The following is a 19,823-nucleotide window of genomic DNA, read 5'->3' as shown; positions in this document are numbered from 1 at the left end:
GTGTCATATTCTAAGAAAAATGTGCACAAGTATTAGAGAGTCCAGAGGACAGAATCAAAAATGATGAAAGGTTTAGAAAATCTGTCCTATGAGGAAAGATAAAATTGGGCATGTTTAGTGTTGAAAAAAGGAAGACTGAGCAGGGAACATAATAACAGTCTGACATGTTATTGACATAAGCTGGGACCGTATAGATCACTGTTGCAACCAAAGTCCTGTAGTGGCACCAAATCTTGTATAAATGGGGTCAAATGAGGTGTCTAAGACAAGGTTATGGTTTGCTGATTATGATTATGTTGTCTATATGTGTGTATCATTTTTGTAGTTAAAGTTATGAATATTGGCTCTGCACTGTCTGTATTTCAAACTTGTGCTATGCTTCTGGGGAACACTCCAGACAAGTTGGTGTCAGTTCTGCCTAGCCTGCTTGATGGCCCATTAAGGACCATCAGCTATACAACTGACCCATTGAGAGAAGGCAGACGCGCCTTGCGACTCAGCAGGTATGCAGGGACATGCCAATGGACAGAACTCTGAGATTTTTCCATGCCATGTGATGGACAGCTTGTCTTTGGAACAAAGAAAGAAAGACCACATGGCTAGAGAATATAAAAAACTGCTGCAGCTCCTCCATCTGGTCTTAAGTCCTGCTTCTTACCTCTGGAGGAACTTTGCTACACTGAAGCTTTGAACGAAGGACTGTTGACCCATCCCAGCTGTGGATGTACTCTAGAGACTTGATTTGAACCTGCAGTTTATTCTATCAGTGCTGCAAGCCTAAACCAAGAACTTTGCCATTACTGTATGTAATTGATTCCATTTAACCAATTCTAGCTCTCATCTGTATCTTTTTCCTTTTATGAATAAACCTTTAGATTTTAGTTTCTAAAGGATTGGCAACAGCGTGATTTGTGGGTAAGATCTGATTTGTATATTGACCTGGGTCTGGAGCTTTGTCCTTTGGGATCAAGAGAGCCTTTTTTCTTTTACTGGGGTATTGGTTTTCATAACCATTTGTCCCCATAACGAGTGGCACTGGTGATGATACTGGGAAACTGGAGTGTCTAAGGGAATTGTTTGTGTGACTTGTGGTTAGCCAGTAGGGTAGAACCAAAGTCTTCTCTGTTTGACTGGTTTGGTTTGCCTTGGTGTGCAAAGAAACCCCAGCCTTGGCCTGTAACTGCCCTGCTTGAAGCAACTTGTTCTGAACTGGCACTCTCAGTTGGGTCCCACCAGAACCAGCATCGTTACACAGTCCTAAAATATGTTAAGGGCTATTATAAAGGCCAGTGATCAATTGTTCTCCAGGTCCACTGAAGATAGGACAAGAAGTTATTAGTAACTCTGCAGCAAGGCAGATTTAGGTTAGCTATTAGGAAAACCTTTCTAACCATAAGAATAGTTAAGCACTGGACTAGGCTTCCAAAGGAGATTGTTGAATCCCCATAATTGGAGGTTTTTAGGAACAAGTTGGACAAAACACCTGTCAGGGATGGTCTAGCTATATTTGGTCCTGCCTCAGGGCAAGGGGCTGGACCAAATGACCTCTTGAGCAGCCCTAAATGTCTATGTTTTTATGACTGCATTTCTTAAACATTGCCAACAAACTATGATCATGTATCTGTGCTTCCATTTTAATTTTTTTTTGCACAAATTATTGGATAAGTATTCTAATATTTACATTTCAGGCTCAGGCAAAGCAACAACTAAACCAAAATAAAGAATGCATTACATGTCCTAAAGGAAACACTGAAAATGCCCTCCATTGATCTAGATTATGCAGCCCTTATTCATTTTGGTGAGCACTTAGTTAAATGAGTAGACTAATTGAAGTCATTCCCAGTCTAAGTAAGCATTCACAAACTTGAGTAAGGGTTGACCAATCATCCCCTTAATTATTTTAAATGGCTCATTCTTCAAGTATTTTTAAAGTTTATATTCCCCTTCTGCTTTTAGTTAACTTGGTGTAAATCTGAAATAACTCCATTGATTCCAACCCCAAAAGTCAACAGAATTATTTCAGAATTGCACTAATGAGGGCAGCTGTTGGCTGAATAAGTTTTTCAGCACCTACATCCCTCACCCAGTAGCCTGGAGATTTAGGGCAAACTTCTCTCTGCTCCCAACTAGAGCAAATGTATTGTCAGTGGTAGCCGGGCATGTGGAATGGATGAAGATACATATTAGAGACCCACAGTGCAGACTGAAAGGGCCAACTTGGTCCATAGAGCCTAGAATTTATAATCCTCAAAAAAAAGGGGGGCTGCCAAATACCACATCAATGTGTGCAGCACTATGTGAGTGCCTTTCAGTCACTCAGGCATTGACAGGAAAATTTAAATTGTTTCACAAATGAAATGGAAGACAAAGAAAAACAAACATTATAAGCGGTCTTAAAGAAATCCTGAAAGTTATGCAGAACTGAAGTTAGCTGCAAATGATAAGACTCACCCCCCCCAACTTCTTTTTGAAGTTGAATGCAATCACTTTATATACTCTCAATTTGTAACTAAAAGTTGTAGTGATAATTACCCAATGTCTACATAAAATCAGCATATGTGTAAGAAGAACCGTTCAAATTGTTTATGAAATGAAGGTGGGGAATAGAGCAAAATCAGCAAATATCACTTGCACTATTTATGAAAATGTAACAGTAGATAAATAAGAATAGGAATGTTATTAAATTAAAATAAAGCAATGAAAAATATCTACCCATTATTTCTTTGATGATTTCAGCCCACTGTTTCAAATATGTGATATTTATGATCCGGAAAGAAGAAAGTAATGTAGAGAGAATATGAAAAACCAGAGTTTTTTAATGGAAAGAAAATAGACGAGTATCAGAAAAACTGATGATAAAAATACTTGATAAAGAAATAGAAAACAATAGGGTATGAAGGAAGTTGGAAGGGCCACTACGATAAGACTTTCAAGAAGAAGAGGTAATAAGGCCATAAAAGTGGGTGTAAAGAGCAGGTGAAAGTGTAAAATGTGACAAGCTATGATCAGAGTCAGTGACTGTAGGAAAAACAGGATGAGGAAGGTATACATACAGCATATACACTGTATATACTGGAAAAAACAGAGTGGCTGGAAAAGCAGCTAGCAGAAAATAAGTCTGTCATTCAAACCTGAGGGCAGATGTGAACCCAAGTAGATTATATGTTTGGTTTCCTGGGGTGGATTCCTTTATCCCCCGTGTGTGTGGAATTTTTTCTTTGTTGTAAGATGGCCTCTTGAAAATTCTGCTAAGGACATTAACCAAGCAGGGTAATCATGGCAGTTGGGAGTAAAATAGGTCATAATAGCTCTGTTGTGGTCACTATTTCCAATTGTTGTCTCATGTTATCTGGAGCAGGCATCAAAGTCATGCATTAGGCAGAGGCAAAACTGGCCTGAACCTCAGCATATCTCCCAGCTCGAATCAGAATATCTTTTAAGAATGAAAAAAAGTTTAACTAAGTTCCTCCAACCAAGGTGTGACCCTGAACATGTGAAATTTGACTACAGGAATTGGCCCAGGCTTAGCAGAGATTGTTAAAATTGCTAAGCACATATGCTTTACAACAGGACTGTCAGCAAGGTAGAAGGAAGAGAAGCTCAGCAAGAATGCAGAATGACAGGAGTCATTGGGTCCAGGCCAAAAGATCAGCTAATTGTAACAAGATCCAGAATTATGTGCTTGTGACGCTAGGCTCTCCCATATACACACACTACTGCAATAATATCTGCACAAAATATGCCTTGTGAGGGATCATATGAAAGCTAACAACATGCTGGTTATTAATATCATTGTAAAATGCATGCGTTAACCTTATGTATGAAGTTATAAACTCCCTCTGTAAGATGTTACTAAAACATGTTTAAGACAAGACAGCTTAGGTAAAGGTGATACACAGGTCTGCCTGCCCAAGACAACGGAATATGGGTTTAACCTCTTTTTAAATATTAGCAGTAAACAAAGCTATCCAGCTAAACCAGCTGGGGTTATTTATCCTGTTCCTGAACTTGAGAGACAGAGAATTAACATGGCTCCTGCACCCCAAGGAATCACAGAAGACTGAACTCCCAAGAGGGCTTCCTGACTTGTATGACAAAGAAATCCCTTTTGGGATATAAGAAACAGAGAGAGACACCCCCACCCCTGCTTTGTCCTTCACCTTAACGAGACAAAGAAACCAAGTGATTTGAGTTCTGTGATGGGTCCTGGCAAACCCCACAAGTGAAAAACTGGAAAGGAGACTGTGGGTGAGAGAGGCCATCTTGAACAAAACTGTATCTTGATAGATTAAGTTTTTGACTTTTAAATGCATGTTTCCACTTTTATTTGCTTGTAACCAGCTCTACACTTAGCTCTTTTACTTGGTATCACTTAATCAATTCTCTTTTGTTAATAAACTTGTTTTACTTTTACTATAAACCAATTCTCTGCTGTGTTTGAGCAGAAGGGTGTATTTACCCCAGTAAATGAATAAGCTGTGATGTACTGACTCTTTAACAGAACAGCCATCTTAGTATCTTCTGTCAATACACAGTGATAGGGGCCATACACTGCAGAGAAACATCTCTGAGGAGCTTGGGGGCTGGAATTTACTGATTCTGACCTGCTAGGCAAGGCTGAGGCAAGGAGAGCCTTGAGGAGTTTGCTCGTGAGGAAGACAGACTGCTGGGGCAGGAACTGATACAAAGTGCAACTGCCAACGAAACTCACTCTTGCTGAGGCAGAGAGCTAGCACAAGTGGCTCATAAGCAGCATGTTACAGTGGTGTAGTTGGCAGGATTTACACACAGTTTATTGGGTAACTGAGATTCACACTTCTAGCACTGATAAAGTGGTTTTAAATTATTCATACGTAAGACAGTTAGGACCATGGTGAGAGAGGTAACGGAGTGGCTCTTAGCTCTGGGTATCCCTAGCAATATGTTACAGTGTTTGATCCTGCAATCCTCGTTCACTAACACAAAATCCTATGGAATTTCAGGGAGACATAAGGAAATTAAAAGGACAGGATGTGGAAAACAAATAAGGGAAAATGCTTCAGAAAATGTATGGAAAACCTTATATTGAATTCAATAGAGTTACACTTGTATGAAATCAGTGTGGGAGCAGAGACGGGACCAGTGTGCTTAACTTAGGAATGACCAATATGTTGGGTTTCACATCTTTCTATCTCCAACCTTTTTTTACACCAAATAATCATGTCTTTTTTCTTTACAGATTATCACTTTTTTTTAAAAAAAACCCTGTATTTATTGATTTTCATTAGCTCCCACACAAAACCAAAAATTCCTTCCTCTAAAATATACTTTCAAACCGTGTATATCATACCAATACAATCCAAAACCACCACTCCATGCAACCTGTTTTCCATTTAACTGGTATAACATCTCACCTACTGCCAATAGACATGACTCTACGCTCATTTACACCAGTTTTCTTCTACTTCTAATTCCACTGATTTCAGTGGAGTTGCCTCTAGTTTACATCAGTGTACATAAAAGCAGAGGCAGACCCACTGTACATTCCATAGAGAACCTTCATGCTCCTGAAACAAACAGTGCAGAGGTTACAAAACCTTGCTGCCATCTCTTTAGAATTGTATGCAATCTCTTATGAAGTAACTAAATGAAACAGCATTCTATTTTAATGAACAGTATTTTATCTTCACCACGCTAGCTGGAGATGCCTGGTATTTAGATGAACGAACCTGGAATAGCTTGCTACAAAGAGTTAACCAAAATGTGTCTGCTTCCCATATATTTTACAATAGTCAGTAGGACGACTCTGGCCCTGATTTTGATCTAATCTAGACTGCTGTAAATTTGGAGTTTCTGTACTGAAGCTAATGAATTTACTCCAGATCTACACTGGTCTGACTGAGATCAGAATCAGGATCTTGTTATTCCACAACAAGGAAGGTTTGTTTTAGTACATTCCTTTGTTTATCTGAACTACAGCTGAGAAGTGTAAACTGCTATAACACTAGTCAGTTCCGATCTTCATGCACGTGTCTGGGGGCTGTTAGGAGAGAAGAAGAATGTTTATTTTCCCCTTCAGAAGTTAGATCTCCTTTTGATTTCACTTCCTTAGGGACCCATTCCACATCCCTGGTGTCAGAAAGTGTTTATGCAGTGTTATACTATTTGTGCAATATCATTGCCTACAGGAACACAAAAGCACCTCTCTATATGAACTGGGTCATCCTTAAGGTTAAATTGCAAAATGGATCCAATAAAATCCTCTACAAAAGTCACTAGGCCCAGTAACAATTTGCCAACAGCTCTTATCCAGAGTTATCCATTAGTACAAGAATTATTCCTTGCCAGCAGCTACACCCTTAATTTCATTGACTGGATCTGATTTCTTCACTACTCAGTTCTTTGTTCACGAATCAAATGAATTTTTATCAGTCACTGCTCCCATGGCTTGCTTTCTGTATATTATTTTTTCTGTTAAATCTTGGACTGCAGTCTTTAAAACTACCGTGTCTTTTCTTAGTAGTCACCAGGTATAATTTACCTTATTCATTTTAAGGACTTGCTTTTAATTTAATTTTCCAGCAAGATCAGACCATTCTGTACATGTTTTTGTTCTGGACGGTATTTCAGAAGACATTCATTTAACAGCAGGATCTGCTTCAGGGGTTTGGCTGGGGCCTTCACTCCTAACAAAAGGGGCTATGAATGCATCATGGCAGGTGCAGGCTGTGAGCTTGAAAAAAAACCCTTACCTAGTGACCATTTTTGTAATTTGTTTGTTTTACAGTCTTAACACTCCCCTTTTTCTTTATTGTCCAGCCATGACATGTCTGTGGAAAGTTCCTTTCCCCGAGATGAGTTCTCCCAATCAGGAATCAATCAGTATGGGTGGGATATGAAATTTGACTTGCATATAAGCGTCCCCAGGTTGAGAGTCAGGCAGGTAGCAGTGAGCAAAATGAATTATTGGAGAAGGAGAGGATTTCAGGAGATAAGTTCACCTCCACGGAGAGGCATCTCAGAAAACAGTTTGAAGGGCCATAGGAAGATCATGAAAACTACAGCTGATGGAAGTGAAATGAGACTGATCTGGTCTATTGCTGCCTCATTTTTCAATTCATGGTAAGCGTTCCCTAAATATGTCAATACCACCTGATTTTCTGATAACAGAAAACACTGACAAGTTTTAGTGTCACCTACTCATTTTACTCTATTCACTTTTTTACTCAATGGGCCTGTCCAATATTGACCGCTTTGTTTTCAAGCTTTACTTCTACTTGCTTCCATACCAATTTTCTTCACAGTCAAGCACGTTTCTTTCCCTCATCCTCTGCCCTTCTTTTGCTTGCTATTATACAGCTTAATTTACTCCAGAAGAATCTTAGAGTCAAAACAAAGGGCCGCTGATTTAATTGGGGGATTCTGCCTACAATCTCGTGGCGTAATATTTAACTTTATCTTTTGTTTTCAGCAGCCTTCAAGATGTCACTCTTTTGTTCCATTTGCAAGCAACACTCAGAGAGCACCCACTCCGCGCAAAGCTCTTACCAATAAGCCCCGAGTAAGCGAGGAGGCAGTCAGCATAGTTTTCCTTCAGACAGCTACTAATAGACCGTGACTCAGGCTGGCAGTTTGTGAAAAAATCTGCAAGGCGAGATCTGCAACATGGTAAGAAAAAAAATGCATATCTTTAAAAATCAAGCCTCCAGGCAGCCTTACCTTTTGCACTTTTCTTTTTTTGTCAATATTTTGTCTTCTTAAATACATACATAGAACACATTTAAACTGGTAAGACTCCCTTTTTAAATATGTCCCTGTCTGCTTTTGGAGTGTAGATCTGAGAAGGGTTAAGGTATGCAGTCAGCGAAGGACACCGCATGCAGAAATATACACTTTATTCCAAAATGAGTGCTCTGCATTTCCCACCAAACACAGGCAAACAAGAGAATCCATCATGAAAGAGTTCATGTTTTGTGATTCCGAACTCTGATTAGAGAGCAGGAGTATGACATCTGGAAGAAAATCTTGTATTAAGAGAACACAGTATCTGCTAGAAGAAGTGGTTTATTGATTATGTATGGAGTAACAGTACTGGAGAAAACATTTTGCCCTTGTAAAATGTGCACTTAGCAGAAGTCTACTGGATTGAGCTGAGGGCTTAGAGTAAGGAAACCTGAGTTCTGTTCATAGACCTGCTACTGAACTACCATGAGACCCTCACTTTGCCCCTCTGGGAGGGGAAGGATAGTCCACTGGGAGTTTCTTAGGTTATTACATATAAGGATATTTTTATAAATCATGTTTCAGGACATAGATTAAACTCTTGTGGGTAAGGAAAGCATACTGAGTCCGTGTGGCACAAAACCTTCACAATGCGGGCAGGGAACAAAGATTGTTCCACGAGTAGTATCTGGGTGTTAAAATAGCTCCACAGATTTAAATGTCATTATTTATGTAAGTAGGCAAAACCCCCAAACAAAGGCTTTTTTTGAGCTGCAGGAGCACAGATTAGTGTCTTGAAAAACATTGGCAGGTGCCACAATGTTTAGAATAGTCCAGTTTTCCCTTGGACTACAAGGTGCATGGCTCCAGAACTCACTTAACATGCTCTGTCATTGCCAAATGTTTTTAAGCTCCCATAACTAACCCCCTGGATGTAGCGACACTGGTCATTTACTGTACAGCCTGTTTAAAGAATTTATTTATTGTAGTAAACCCTTGAGGAGGCTCAGAAGTGCTCAACTGATCCCTAGTGCATACAGTTTGAATTCATGTTAATTTCTGGAGAATATTTGTGGTCATGAAAGTTAACAATCTAGAAGCATCGCACGTCTAAGTTTTCAAAGGCCAATTATAGTTCAGACAGCTGTGGTTCGAGCTCCACTGCACTAGATTGCCAATAAATGTTCTCCCTGACCTGCAGGATCTTTCTGTCTCTCTCTAGAGACAAAAGTAATTGAGTTTCCATGCTACCTTAGTTCTTAAACGCTCCTCAACAGACAACTAATTGTACCAAATACTGATGTGGATTACTTTCCAATGGAAACTAAGCTTAAGCCACCAAACTCGTTTTACTTATGATCTTAGCTTTGACACATATTTAGTCTCTAAATTTACGGATTATTTAAACCTGAGTCTACGGAGGAAAGAAAAGTCCTGTGACGTGTGAAATTAAAACCGAAGGCCAGATCCTCAACTGGGGAAAATTATTGTAACTCCATTCATTTCAGTTGATCAATGCTGATTTACACTAATTGAGGATCTGGCCCAAAATGTTCTCATCACTGTAAGACACCAGCCAGCCCAAACCAGTGATACAGCTCTTTAAATAAACTGAGATACAAAAATAACCTAGTCGATGACAACCAAAGCCCTGCCTAAAGCATAGTGCATCATATTAAAACTCCTTTAGCAGAGATAACAACCCTTTTGGAAATGTTAATAATAAGCAATGGGTTAATACAAAAGACGTTTGACAACAGGTACTCTGAATATTATGTTAATTTCATATTCCTTCAGTGTGGCAGTTCTAACCAGTTTTTGAGTAGGGACACTATTTGGTTAAGTGTCTTGCTAATTCTCTAGTATCTAGCTGAGAATTTTGATAATTTGGATAGTGAGTGACATTTGTAATATGAGTGTTTGTGTTTTAGTGTACATGACTATATTCATGTAGGATGTGTGTGTATATATGTATAGTGTATATAGGCAGTCACATGTATAATGTAAAATATATAACACAACTACATTCAAAACAATGAATTAATTTCCAGCGTCCAAATCACAAATCCTCCACATGCATGCCTGTATTAATTATTTTTTCCTCTCCTTTGGCGTAAAAAGGAATTGAGCACACCACCAAAAAAATCACCTTCCAAGAAGGAAAATAATCTCTCCTTTTTGTGGGGAAAAAAACCAAATTAAATGGTCCTATTGTAGTCATATGAAATCTCCTCAAAGTAAACTGAAGATCTTCAGAAAAGTGTACCTTAAATATTGTGCATATTACTAACCAAATAAAATAAGAATGATCCTATTGATAAATCCTATACAAATCTGCTCAAAACAGTCTTTTGAAGAAAAAATTCCCCCAAACGTGATACTAGTAATAGCACTAGTAAAAATATTTGGAGCAGCCAAAAATATAGAAAGAACACAAGTTCAATTTTTCCTTTATGATCTTGATCTTTCAAATGTTCTGAGGGATAAATGAATAAGCTTTGAAATACTGTTAAAAAAAAGACCCCAAGGATTTTTTAAAATTAGTCTTGTACATAAAAACATATTCTTCACATGGACTCACCTCATATTAGCATGCCCTGTTGCTTTAAGCAATATTAATTACACCTTTATACATTTCTTTTTGGAGTATTTTTAAAAAGCTCTTTGATGTTTTGAAATTATCTGAGGCAATTGCCACTTCGCCCCTTTTTAAGGCTGGTTAATTGAACTATGGCATTGTTTGCACAGCTGTGGATATGTATGCCATTTTTAAAATGAATACTGTACATTTAAAAGCAGTAAGGTTTTCACAGTATTCAGTGAGTTATGTAAAACTTCTCTGTGTATTTCATTTTTTGGAGGTGAATCTTGGCCTACACGTGAATAGAGCACTGATGAAACAAGGTCCAAGGCACTTGAAATTTGTGGGTTAGAAATAAACTTATGGAAATGAACCATTTGAAAAGTTCTTAAAACTGTTGATGTGACTACTTAAAATATTCAAAAGGTGTCACAGTTGATCATCAGAAGCAATACTCTCTGTAATAAAGCAGGGACAGTCATGAATGGCAGTAAGAAAAAGTATGGCAATGCATACTGGTGATCAGAGGGACAGCTATTGTCTAGCAGTTTTTAAACTCAGGGAAAAACTCCCAGTGACTTCACTGGGCCCAGGATGTCACCCAAAGGGTTTGGAGGAATGATATAGGAAAAAAATAACAGAAGGAATAAACCTGAGGTGAAATCGTGCCCCAGTGAAGTTAATGAGAGCTTTTCCATTGACTTAAATGGGACCAGAGTTTCATCCCCAAAAGGAGAGAGATTTGGAGAAGAGACCATGAAGTCTCATGGAAGTAGGAATTAAAGAAACGCAAGGCACTAGCTGGTTGCTCAAAGAGATGCATGGAGAGGTTGTGAAGAAAAAGAGAGGGTCTTCATGACCAAAATGGACTGTTGAAGGCTCTAACCTTGAGTGTATATTATATATGTTTAGATATGTTTCACACACCCACTTAGAAGATAGTAATGTTTTCTCAGTTTTCCCCTTTAATGTATTATATGGATGAGGAATAAACTTTTTCAATTATCCATTAACTAACATGGTTTTCTATACTTTTTTGTGGGGGAGGGACATCCTAAAGGAGACCTTTATCCGATTATTTGTGCTTTGACGAAATCAAACATCTGAATAGGAGGAATTGACCAGAACAGGATACTATTAAGTCTCCAAAGGACTTAATTACTAATTATTATTCAGCATTTAGTAAATGTCCATCATGGTGCTTGGTGCTGCATAGTAAAAGAGAGCGAGGAACACTTCCTGGTACTGGAAATTTATCGCTTTAGTTTTAATTCTAGTGAATTATTTTCACCCAGCATAGGAAAATTCTTTATTGCAGCTGATGTATTTCTACTACAGTAGCTCCTAGAGACCCTAACCCAGACTATAGTCTAATTATGCTAGGCACCGTACATACACAAAGCAAGAGACTGCCCTTCCTCCACAAAGAATTTACTTTTGAAGTAAACAAAACAAAGACTGGGGAAAGGAAGTACTATCTCATTGTACAGATGCGGAACTGAGAAATTCACTGCCTTGCCTAAAGCCATACACAGTGTCTGTTGCAGAGCAGAGAATTAAACACAGAGCTCCTGAGTCCTAGTCCAGCTTCCAAACTACAAAACCTTCCTCTCTCATGCTTTAACGCTTACATCTTTAAATGACAACATGAGGCATTATCAGGAGTACGTTCACACATGAAGAAAGCGCATAAATTGTACCAACTGTGATGCTGTTTTAAAGGAAATACTGAGACTTTAAAAATTATATGGGATTAAACACGCTACAACCCAGACTCTGGTGGAGAATTAGCAGGTCATATCTCCACGAAGAGAGTAATTTTTTTGGTACCTGTGAGTACAAATGATTAGTGTGTACTTTACTAAACACACATATTCAGTTGCCATTGTCTATTTTCAGTTTCTTCTATAACTCACTGTATTAAGAAGCTATGGGATATAGGCCCTGTGACAAAGTTCCTCCTCTACCTTGGTGGGTCCTGCGCTTATTGGTGGATTTTGCTTGCCTCAGAGATTCACAGTAGCCCTCAGTTTGGCCACTTTTATGGCTCAAATCTGCCTTTCACTCAGATAACCTTATCACTGGCCAGCATGGGGAAAAGGAAGGAGAACAATCCCCACAGTCTCTGCTGGTCCACCTAGTGGGTCAGGGGACAGGCCAGGGACCTTCCCCTCTGGGGGGACCCACAGTCCAAGTCAACTCCTCCTGTATCCAATAGGGAGTTGGGGGGATGGGGAACCCGGGCCCGCCCTCTACTCCGGGTTCCAGCCCAGGGCCCTGTGGATCACAGCTGTCTATAGTGTTTTGTGTAACACCTGTGTGACAGCTACAACTCCCTGGGCTACTTCCCCATGGCCTCCTCCCAACACCTTCTGTATCCTCACCACAGGACCTTTCCTCCTGATGCCAGATAGCATTTGTACTCCTCAGTCCTCCTGCAGCACACCCACGCCCACGCCCTCTCCCTCTCAGCTCCTTGCACGCACCTCATTAACTGGAGTGAGAGCCTTTTTAAACCAGGTGTCCTGATTAGCCTTAATTAATTCTAGCAGCTTCCCAATTGGCTACAGGTGTCCTAATTAGCCTGCCTGCCTTAATTAGTTCCAGAAAGTTCCTGAGTGTTCTGGAATAGTCCCTGTTATTTTACCCAGGGAAAAGGGACCTGCTTAACCTGGAACTAATGTATCTACCTTCAGCCACTCTTTTGTAGCCATCTGGCCTGACCCTGTCACAGCCCTGATTCAGGAAAGCATCCCTAATTCAGAAGAACAGTTGAGAACAGACTTAAAATTAAGTTTAAAGCTAAATAAGTCTTAAATGCTTTCCTGAATAAGAGCCATAGATACCTTTCATCTGGTCCTTTAAAAATCTGGTCCTAGATGCCTAAAGATGCAGATAGGCACCTAGTGGGATTTTCAAAAGTATGTGGGGTGGGATCCACAAATACATTTAAACATTGCAAGGCTGAGTTCCCTACTTTGAGGTGCTTTGGAAAAATCACAGGAACAATTGTCTGTGCTAGCCAATGGAAGATACCGACCAGAGGGTAGGTCTCATAGTTCAGCACCTAAGTCTGGGCTGCAGGGACATGTCTATCTCTTCTTCTGAACCATGAATTGGGGGAAGAGAGGTGTTCAGCTATCTAAATTGTGGGGGGGAGGGGAGGGGGCAAAACAAAATAGCGGAGGAGAAAGACCTCCCTTATAACCTTTAGCATAATAGCTTATTGATAGGGTACTCATTCAGGATATGGGTGCCCCCTGGTATAAGTCCCCCTCCTCCTGAGGCAGAGAAGGGATTTGAAACCTCTTGGGTGAGTGCCCTAACCACTGGGCTATAGAGTCATTCTAGCTCTTTCACAGGCCCAAATGATATTTAATTATTTAACTGAAGTGAAAGAACTTCAATAAGAAAGATTGTGGCAGACCTACATCAGAATATTCCATAGCCTAGTGGTTAGGGCACTCACCTAAGAGGTGGATGATCCCTGTTCAAATCCCTTCTCTCCCTCAGGAGGGGGACCTTGAACCACAGGTCTCCCACACCCTGGATGAACAATCTATCTACTAGGCTAAGGGATGCTGTCTTCTCTGCCCAGCTGTTGAGTATGACCTGGAGTGAGGGACCTGACCCAGTAGGCAGCCTCTGAGTATGGCTACCAAATCAAGCCCCCCCCATGAGACTTAAGTGGCTGAATACCTACCATCCCCGGTTTGTGAATTGCTCTAGGACTTAGGCAGGAGATAGGCACTGAGAGGGAGGCAGCAGTAGACATGCAGAGAGGCAGAAATATAGGCACCTAGAGAACTTTTATTGCAAAATACTTAGGCACCTGCACACACAGGTGGCAGCCAAGTGGGACTTTTATGGATTGCAGAGGTACCTAAAAATGGGTCTTTTGTGAACCACACCATAAGTGCCTAACTCCACTAGTGTCTTTCCTTTTGCAAACTGGGAGTGTACCACTGACCTCCTTTGGACAGAATTTCAAAACTGCGTAAGTGCATGAGACCATACAGGAGTCCGTGGTGGATTTGAGTGTACACTACTAAAAACATGATTTATTCACTTGTTATAGCAAGTAGATAATATTTCCCCAAAGTCCATAAGTTTGGTCGGTAAATGAGGTAAAGAGCAATTTCCAGATGTGACAAGCTTAGCAAGGATACTCGATAGGTTCCCATTTGGATTTAGCAGAGATATTGCCTATGGATTACATTTCCAACTCTGTCTCAGCTGCAGAAATGCACAGAGTGCACAGACAACTGTTGAGCCATCCGGGTGACTACACTAATTAGCCAAACCTGCTCTCGTGTCTAGACACCATTTGGCAGACACAACACAGTCACTTTAAGGGATGTGCTCGATTAAAATTCAAACAGAAGAATAGCATACCTCTGATACTGGAAAATTTCAGGCTAAGTACATGAACATGTGTATACAGTGATTTCAGTTACATCAAACTAGAAAAGCCAAGCTGAAATATACCATTCCTCTCTTGTACGAAGCAAATCAAGTGGCCTCTTCTGTGGCACTGTGCAACATCTAGCCACTTAGTTCATTTGATCATTGAGGTGTTTTATTGTCATGGTGAACTCATATGTTACGTTGTATATAATGAACGTGTGATGAACAGATAAATAGGATAGGACTATGTGAGTATAAGATTAACAAGTATTTAGGAGTGATGAGTGTGAATTAGGTACATAAGTAAAGAATGGGCCGATAGGTGATGTTTCAATATGTATGTTGTAATGTATCCATCTAGAAAGTCAAGACCTCAAGACATCTGATTGTAACATCACAGAAAGTTCTGTTCTGAACGCAGGTTACCCTGGAAACAGGTTGACATAAATGTTAATAAGATGCTAATAAGGAAAAAGGGAACTTAGAGAACAACCTATGAAAAGCAGAGTGCCCCAAAACTTATGGGGTGTGGAAGTACAGATAAGAAAAAGGAGGGTTGGAACCCTCATGCATATGCATAAGGTGTTAGATGTGGTCAGAACAATGCGATAAATGAGGTCCCCTGATTGGGCTAGAGTGGGAAGACTTCATTGGGAAGGTCCCAGCAGGAACCCTCTATTGATGACCACTTGTTGAGAGATCCACCCAATGATGAAATCTTTGGGTATGTGAGTATCGATATGGCATTGGCCAGTGCACAGACTCTCTTTTTGTATGTCTGTAATTTATAACTAAGGATATGATTTTGCCACGGGGTCACAGATTCTGTGACTTTAAGAGACCTCTGTGACTTCTTCAGCTTCAGCCGCATGCCCCAGAGTGGCGGGGCCTCACAGCAGTCAGACTTCTGGGGCTTCAGTGCCCCCCACTCCAGTCAGCTAGGTGTACCACGTAACCAATTGTTTCAGCATCAACAATATTGAGCACATACACAATTTCAAATGAGAAAAACTGACAATTACTGTCGCAGTTAGGCTCACACGGTGTCTTTGGTTCAATGATGTAATACAATTAATGAAGACATTTGGCCCTTAGTCTACAATTCCTCCTTTATGGTGTTTTCTCAGTCTCAGTCCCACTGACTATAAAATTACAGTCTGAATTACATATTGAGAGCCAACCCACCGATTCAGTCTGGGTTAACCGGGTAGCTCTAGCTTCTCTCTGCAGGGCTGGGTTGGTTCTGACTGGTGCTTTACTGGTCAGGGCACAAGGCCATACTTTGTGTCTCAACAATATAGATATTCACACAAATATCTTACTTAATTCTAAGTAATTCTAATTCTTGTTAGAATAACAAGAGTAAGGCAGCAGCCTTTTAGGCAAGTAGCAAACTTCCCTATCCCCTTAACTATAAGCCTATGCTATATAAAAAAAACATTATTTATTTTCCTTCTTGGGACTAAGGAGTTTACAGATACCTTAACATGTAACTGCTTCACACCAGTAAGGTCCAATTAACCTGTAAAATTACAGGAAAGTGTATTGAGATCCAACCCACAGATTCATTCTGGGTTACTGCTGGCAGCCTTATCCTCTCCCTACAGGGCTGAGTTGGAACATCTGATTGGTGCTCAAAATGCCTGCCAGTTTTGCACCCCTAATAGACTTCACTATTGATTGGTCAGGGCTTTCAGCTTTGAATTAAGGCTGTGTGCGCCCGTGCATGAGTTTACAGGAATGATTGCCCTTAAAGATTTCCCAACTAGCTTCAAAACAGCTACTGAACATGGTTAATATCTTCCTGCACTCCCTCTATTCTGCTGAAATAGCAACTACTTATTTACAGTGACTAAAGCCTCTATACTGCCACCTTATCTGGGAATGTTTGGTCAACTCAGAGCAAGTAGAAACAGCAGCTGTAATTACAGCAATTAAGTTTTTGACTGAACACCAGAAAAAAGTGGGGGAGGGAGAAAGAAGGAAAGACAGAAAAGGGGGTTACACTGGCACCTGTGGTTTCTATTTTGACCCATCTGTGCTGACTTTTTCCTTCAGTACCTCTAAACTTCCATGCTTTTAACTGGTATCATATTTACTTATTTAAATACACACACTACTGGGTAGTTGGGCACAACTATGAATTTTAACAGGTCTTAAGTAGTTTTTAAAAACTTATGAAATATCTTTATATACATTAATTAACCAGCAGCTCTATTAACTTTACAGAAGAAATTAGTGTTTGTTTTTCTGGGGGGACTTGGGGGGGGGGGAGGGAGTCCCCTTCAAATATTTACTCGTGTTTTTCTTTTTTGGGAGGGGAGAAAAGCCAAACAGTGAAGATTAAATAAATTTACATTTTCCCTCCCTGAGCTGAGTACAGAATGCTGTTTCTCCACATTAGCTGATGACAGGCAGTCGCTTACTCTTGCAAGTAACATACAGAACCTTGGACTTCAGGAGCTGATTTTCAACTATTTTCTTATTATTTATTTAATGTATTAAGTCACACACAGATATCCCATTCCTGATTTAATTTATCTTAAAAAAAGTTACTTCATCTTATGTAAAATAAATATCAGTGAAAAAGTCAATTAGAACACAAATATTTCCATAAACACACTTTTACACAAAATACACTTTTAAAACTGACAACACCTATATTCATTTAAATGTGTTTTTCTGTTTTTGCATTAGCTATACTTCTTTTCCTAAGTAACAATTAGTCTAAAACAGGGGTTCTCAAACTGTGGGTTGGGACCACGAAGTGGATCGGGACTCCCTTTGAATGGGGTCATCAGGGCTGACTTAGATTTGCTGGGGCCCGAGGCTGAAGCCTGAGTCCTACTACCCAGAGCCGAAGCCAAAGCCCGAGCCCCACTACCCAGGGCCGAAGCCAAAGCCCGAGGGCATCAGCCCTGGGCAGCAGGACTCAGGTTGCAGGCCCCCTGCCTGGGGCTGAAGCCTTTGAGCTTCAGCTTTGGCCCCCCTGCCCAGAGTGGTGGGGCTCAGGCTTTGGTGCCCCCCCAACCCCACTCAGGACAGTGGGGCTTGGGCGGGCTCAGGCGTCAGTCCCGCCTCCTAGGGTCGTGAAGTAATTTTTGTTGTCAGAAAGGGGTCGCAGTGCAATGAAGTTTGAGAACCCCTGGTCTAAAACAACAAACATACTCCCTGTCTCCTGGTATGTTTTGCTACTGCATTTTAAGCAAAGCAAGAGAAGCCAAGTCAGCAGTGTAGGAATTTTTCTTCATTTCCTCTTTTCTTGCATGGGTTAATCACTTGGGACACAACATATCCTTATACTCAATGTCTGGTACAACGAGACAAAAGAACTCACCAGAACTGTAATCCAATGATTGTCAGTGTTAGTTTAAACCTCTAAGTACCATAAGATCATGTATTAGTGCAATTTTAATTTAAGGTAACTATGTCTCCACTGGGTCTTAAGAGAAACTACCACTCTCAGATGCGAGTCTAAATTAATATGATTTATTTGCAATAGGTTAATACATATATTTTATACTACTGACCTTTCTGTGTAATAAAACAATTTTCAAAAATATGGTGCAAATTATGGACACAGGATAAAGTAATAAAGCATTAGAACAGTAATTTTCTGGTACAGTGACACAAAACAGAATTTTCTTTCTGTTTTCAAAAAATTACCCCAGACCATACTTTCTAGAGGCCTGTTTGAGAGAACATCTGGAAAGTATTCCACAGGAAATCAAACCTATATTAAATATGTGTTGTGGAGTTCTGTTTCCTTGCATTGATTTTAAACATATATAATGTGTTTCTGTTTTCCCAACTGCAAACAAAACACTTGCTTGAGAATCTTCTACAAAATTATGAATTGAACTTTAACTGTAGGTTAGAAAGATTTTTTTTTCAACTTTATAGTTAAGGCAACAAATATGTTCATTTCAAAATTGACTGAAGCAAAAGGGTACAACATCTGAAATGAAAGCACTGAAAATAAGCAGCATTCTCAAGTCTCCCAATACATCTGGCACTGCATTCAGGCTATGTTTTTTTGACAAAGGGTGCTTGTAAGTTTTATAGCCTGTCTCTGCAACAAAGCTTTCCAATAACATGAACAAATCCACTAGATAAAACTTTTAATAAAGCAGCTTTTGTATATTTTCATTTCATTTCTTTATGCTATTTAATCTGTGGCTTGTAATATAAATGACTACATCATGTTTACGGGTGTCCACTTTTCAGAGTGTCTCTTGAAATAATTTTATTTAAGAAAGAACTAGTCCTTTATGGATGCAGCTGTTCTCACTTCATTAGATGGGCAACCAGGGGTGTCTTTGAATTACAGGCTGGGAACCTAGGGAAGTCATTGTCTCTTTCAAAAAGTAGCCAGGGATATTGATGCAATTGCAGTACTTTGGGTGTACCACTGGACCTTACATATATATCTAAGGCTGGATCACAAGTGAGCACTGAAGGGATGCAATATCAAAGCACCTGGGAGAGAAGACTGTGGCAATATCATCTGTAAACACTAGAGTAAATTATAATGCAATGCAGCTGACCTGCAGGAAACTATTATATGGTTTGGAGACTGTGCAAACCCTCTTAAAACGTATTTATGGTCTCTTCTGACCTGTACTTCTGACTGTCTACCGAGAAATCTATTGGTGAAATCATAGTGGGGTAGATCCTCAGCTCTGTTAAGGCTGTTTTATGTCACTCTGGTTGTGCACAGGCCTTAAAGCTGGCATAACTACCAATTAGGGATTCCCTTGCTATATGGAAATCCCTTGTGTCACTGGACTGCCATACATGGTTCTGTCATCCTCTTTTGGCAAAGCAGGTGTGACTGGGGAAAAGGGAGGGTGGCCAGAGTGCTCTTGCACTCTGGCTATCCTGCGGGACTGTAGGAAACTAATACACCTTGAACTAGTCCTGAAGCTGCTTTAGGATGTTCTTCAGGACTGATCCAGCAATTATCAGTCCAAGGATCACAGGGGCATAAAGGTTGCTTACTGTCACCTTTGTGGGTCCCACTTTCCCGGAAGCCAACGGGTGAGCCAAACAGCCAGAACTAAACATCTGGAACTACTAAACTAGCTAACTCAGAACTGATCTCACTCAAAATGTTTTACTTACTTTTAACAGA

The 19,823-nt window shown here is 40.1% G+C and overlaps 1 protein-coding gene across 3 annotated transcripts in view; it reads right to left on the bottom strand.

The window, feature by feature from the left end:
• GFRA1 (GDNF family receptor alpha 1) overlaps positions 1 to 19,823 on the bottom strand; it is a 194,430-nt gene that overhangs the window by 38,283 nt on the left and 136,324 nt on the right. For all 3 annotated transcript variants that reach the window (XM_074959278.1, XM_074959276.1, XM_074959277.1), the window contains exon 5: positions 7,528 to 7,637. In XM_074959278.1, the coding sequence (XP_074815379.1) occupies positions 7,528 to 7,637 (110 nt within the window). The remainder of the gene's footprint in view (positions 1 to 7,527; positions 7,638 to 19,823) is intronic.

This window comes from Natator depressus, chromosome 7 (genome assembly GCF_965152275.1).
Source record: "Natator depressus isolate rNatDep1 chromosome 7, rNatDep2.hap1, whole genome shotgun sequence".
NCBI lineage: Eukaryota > Metazoa > Chordata > Testudines > Cheloniidae > Natator > Natator depressus.
The sequence above is the reverse complement of the archived record's forward strand: the minus strand, read 5'-3'. Positions and strand labels throughout refer to the sequence as shown.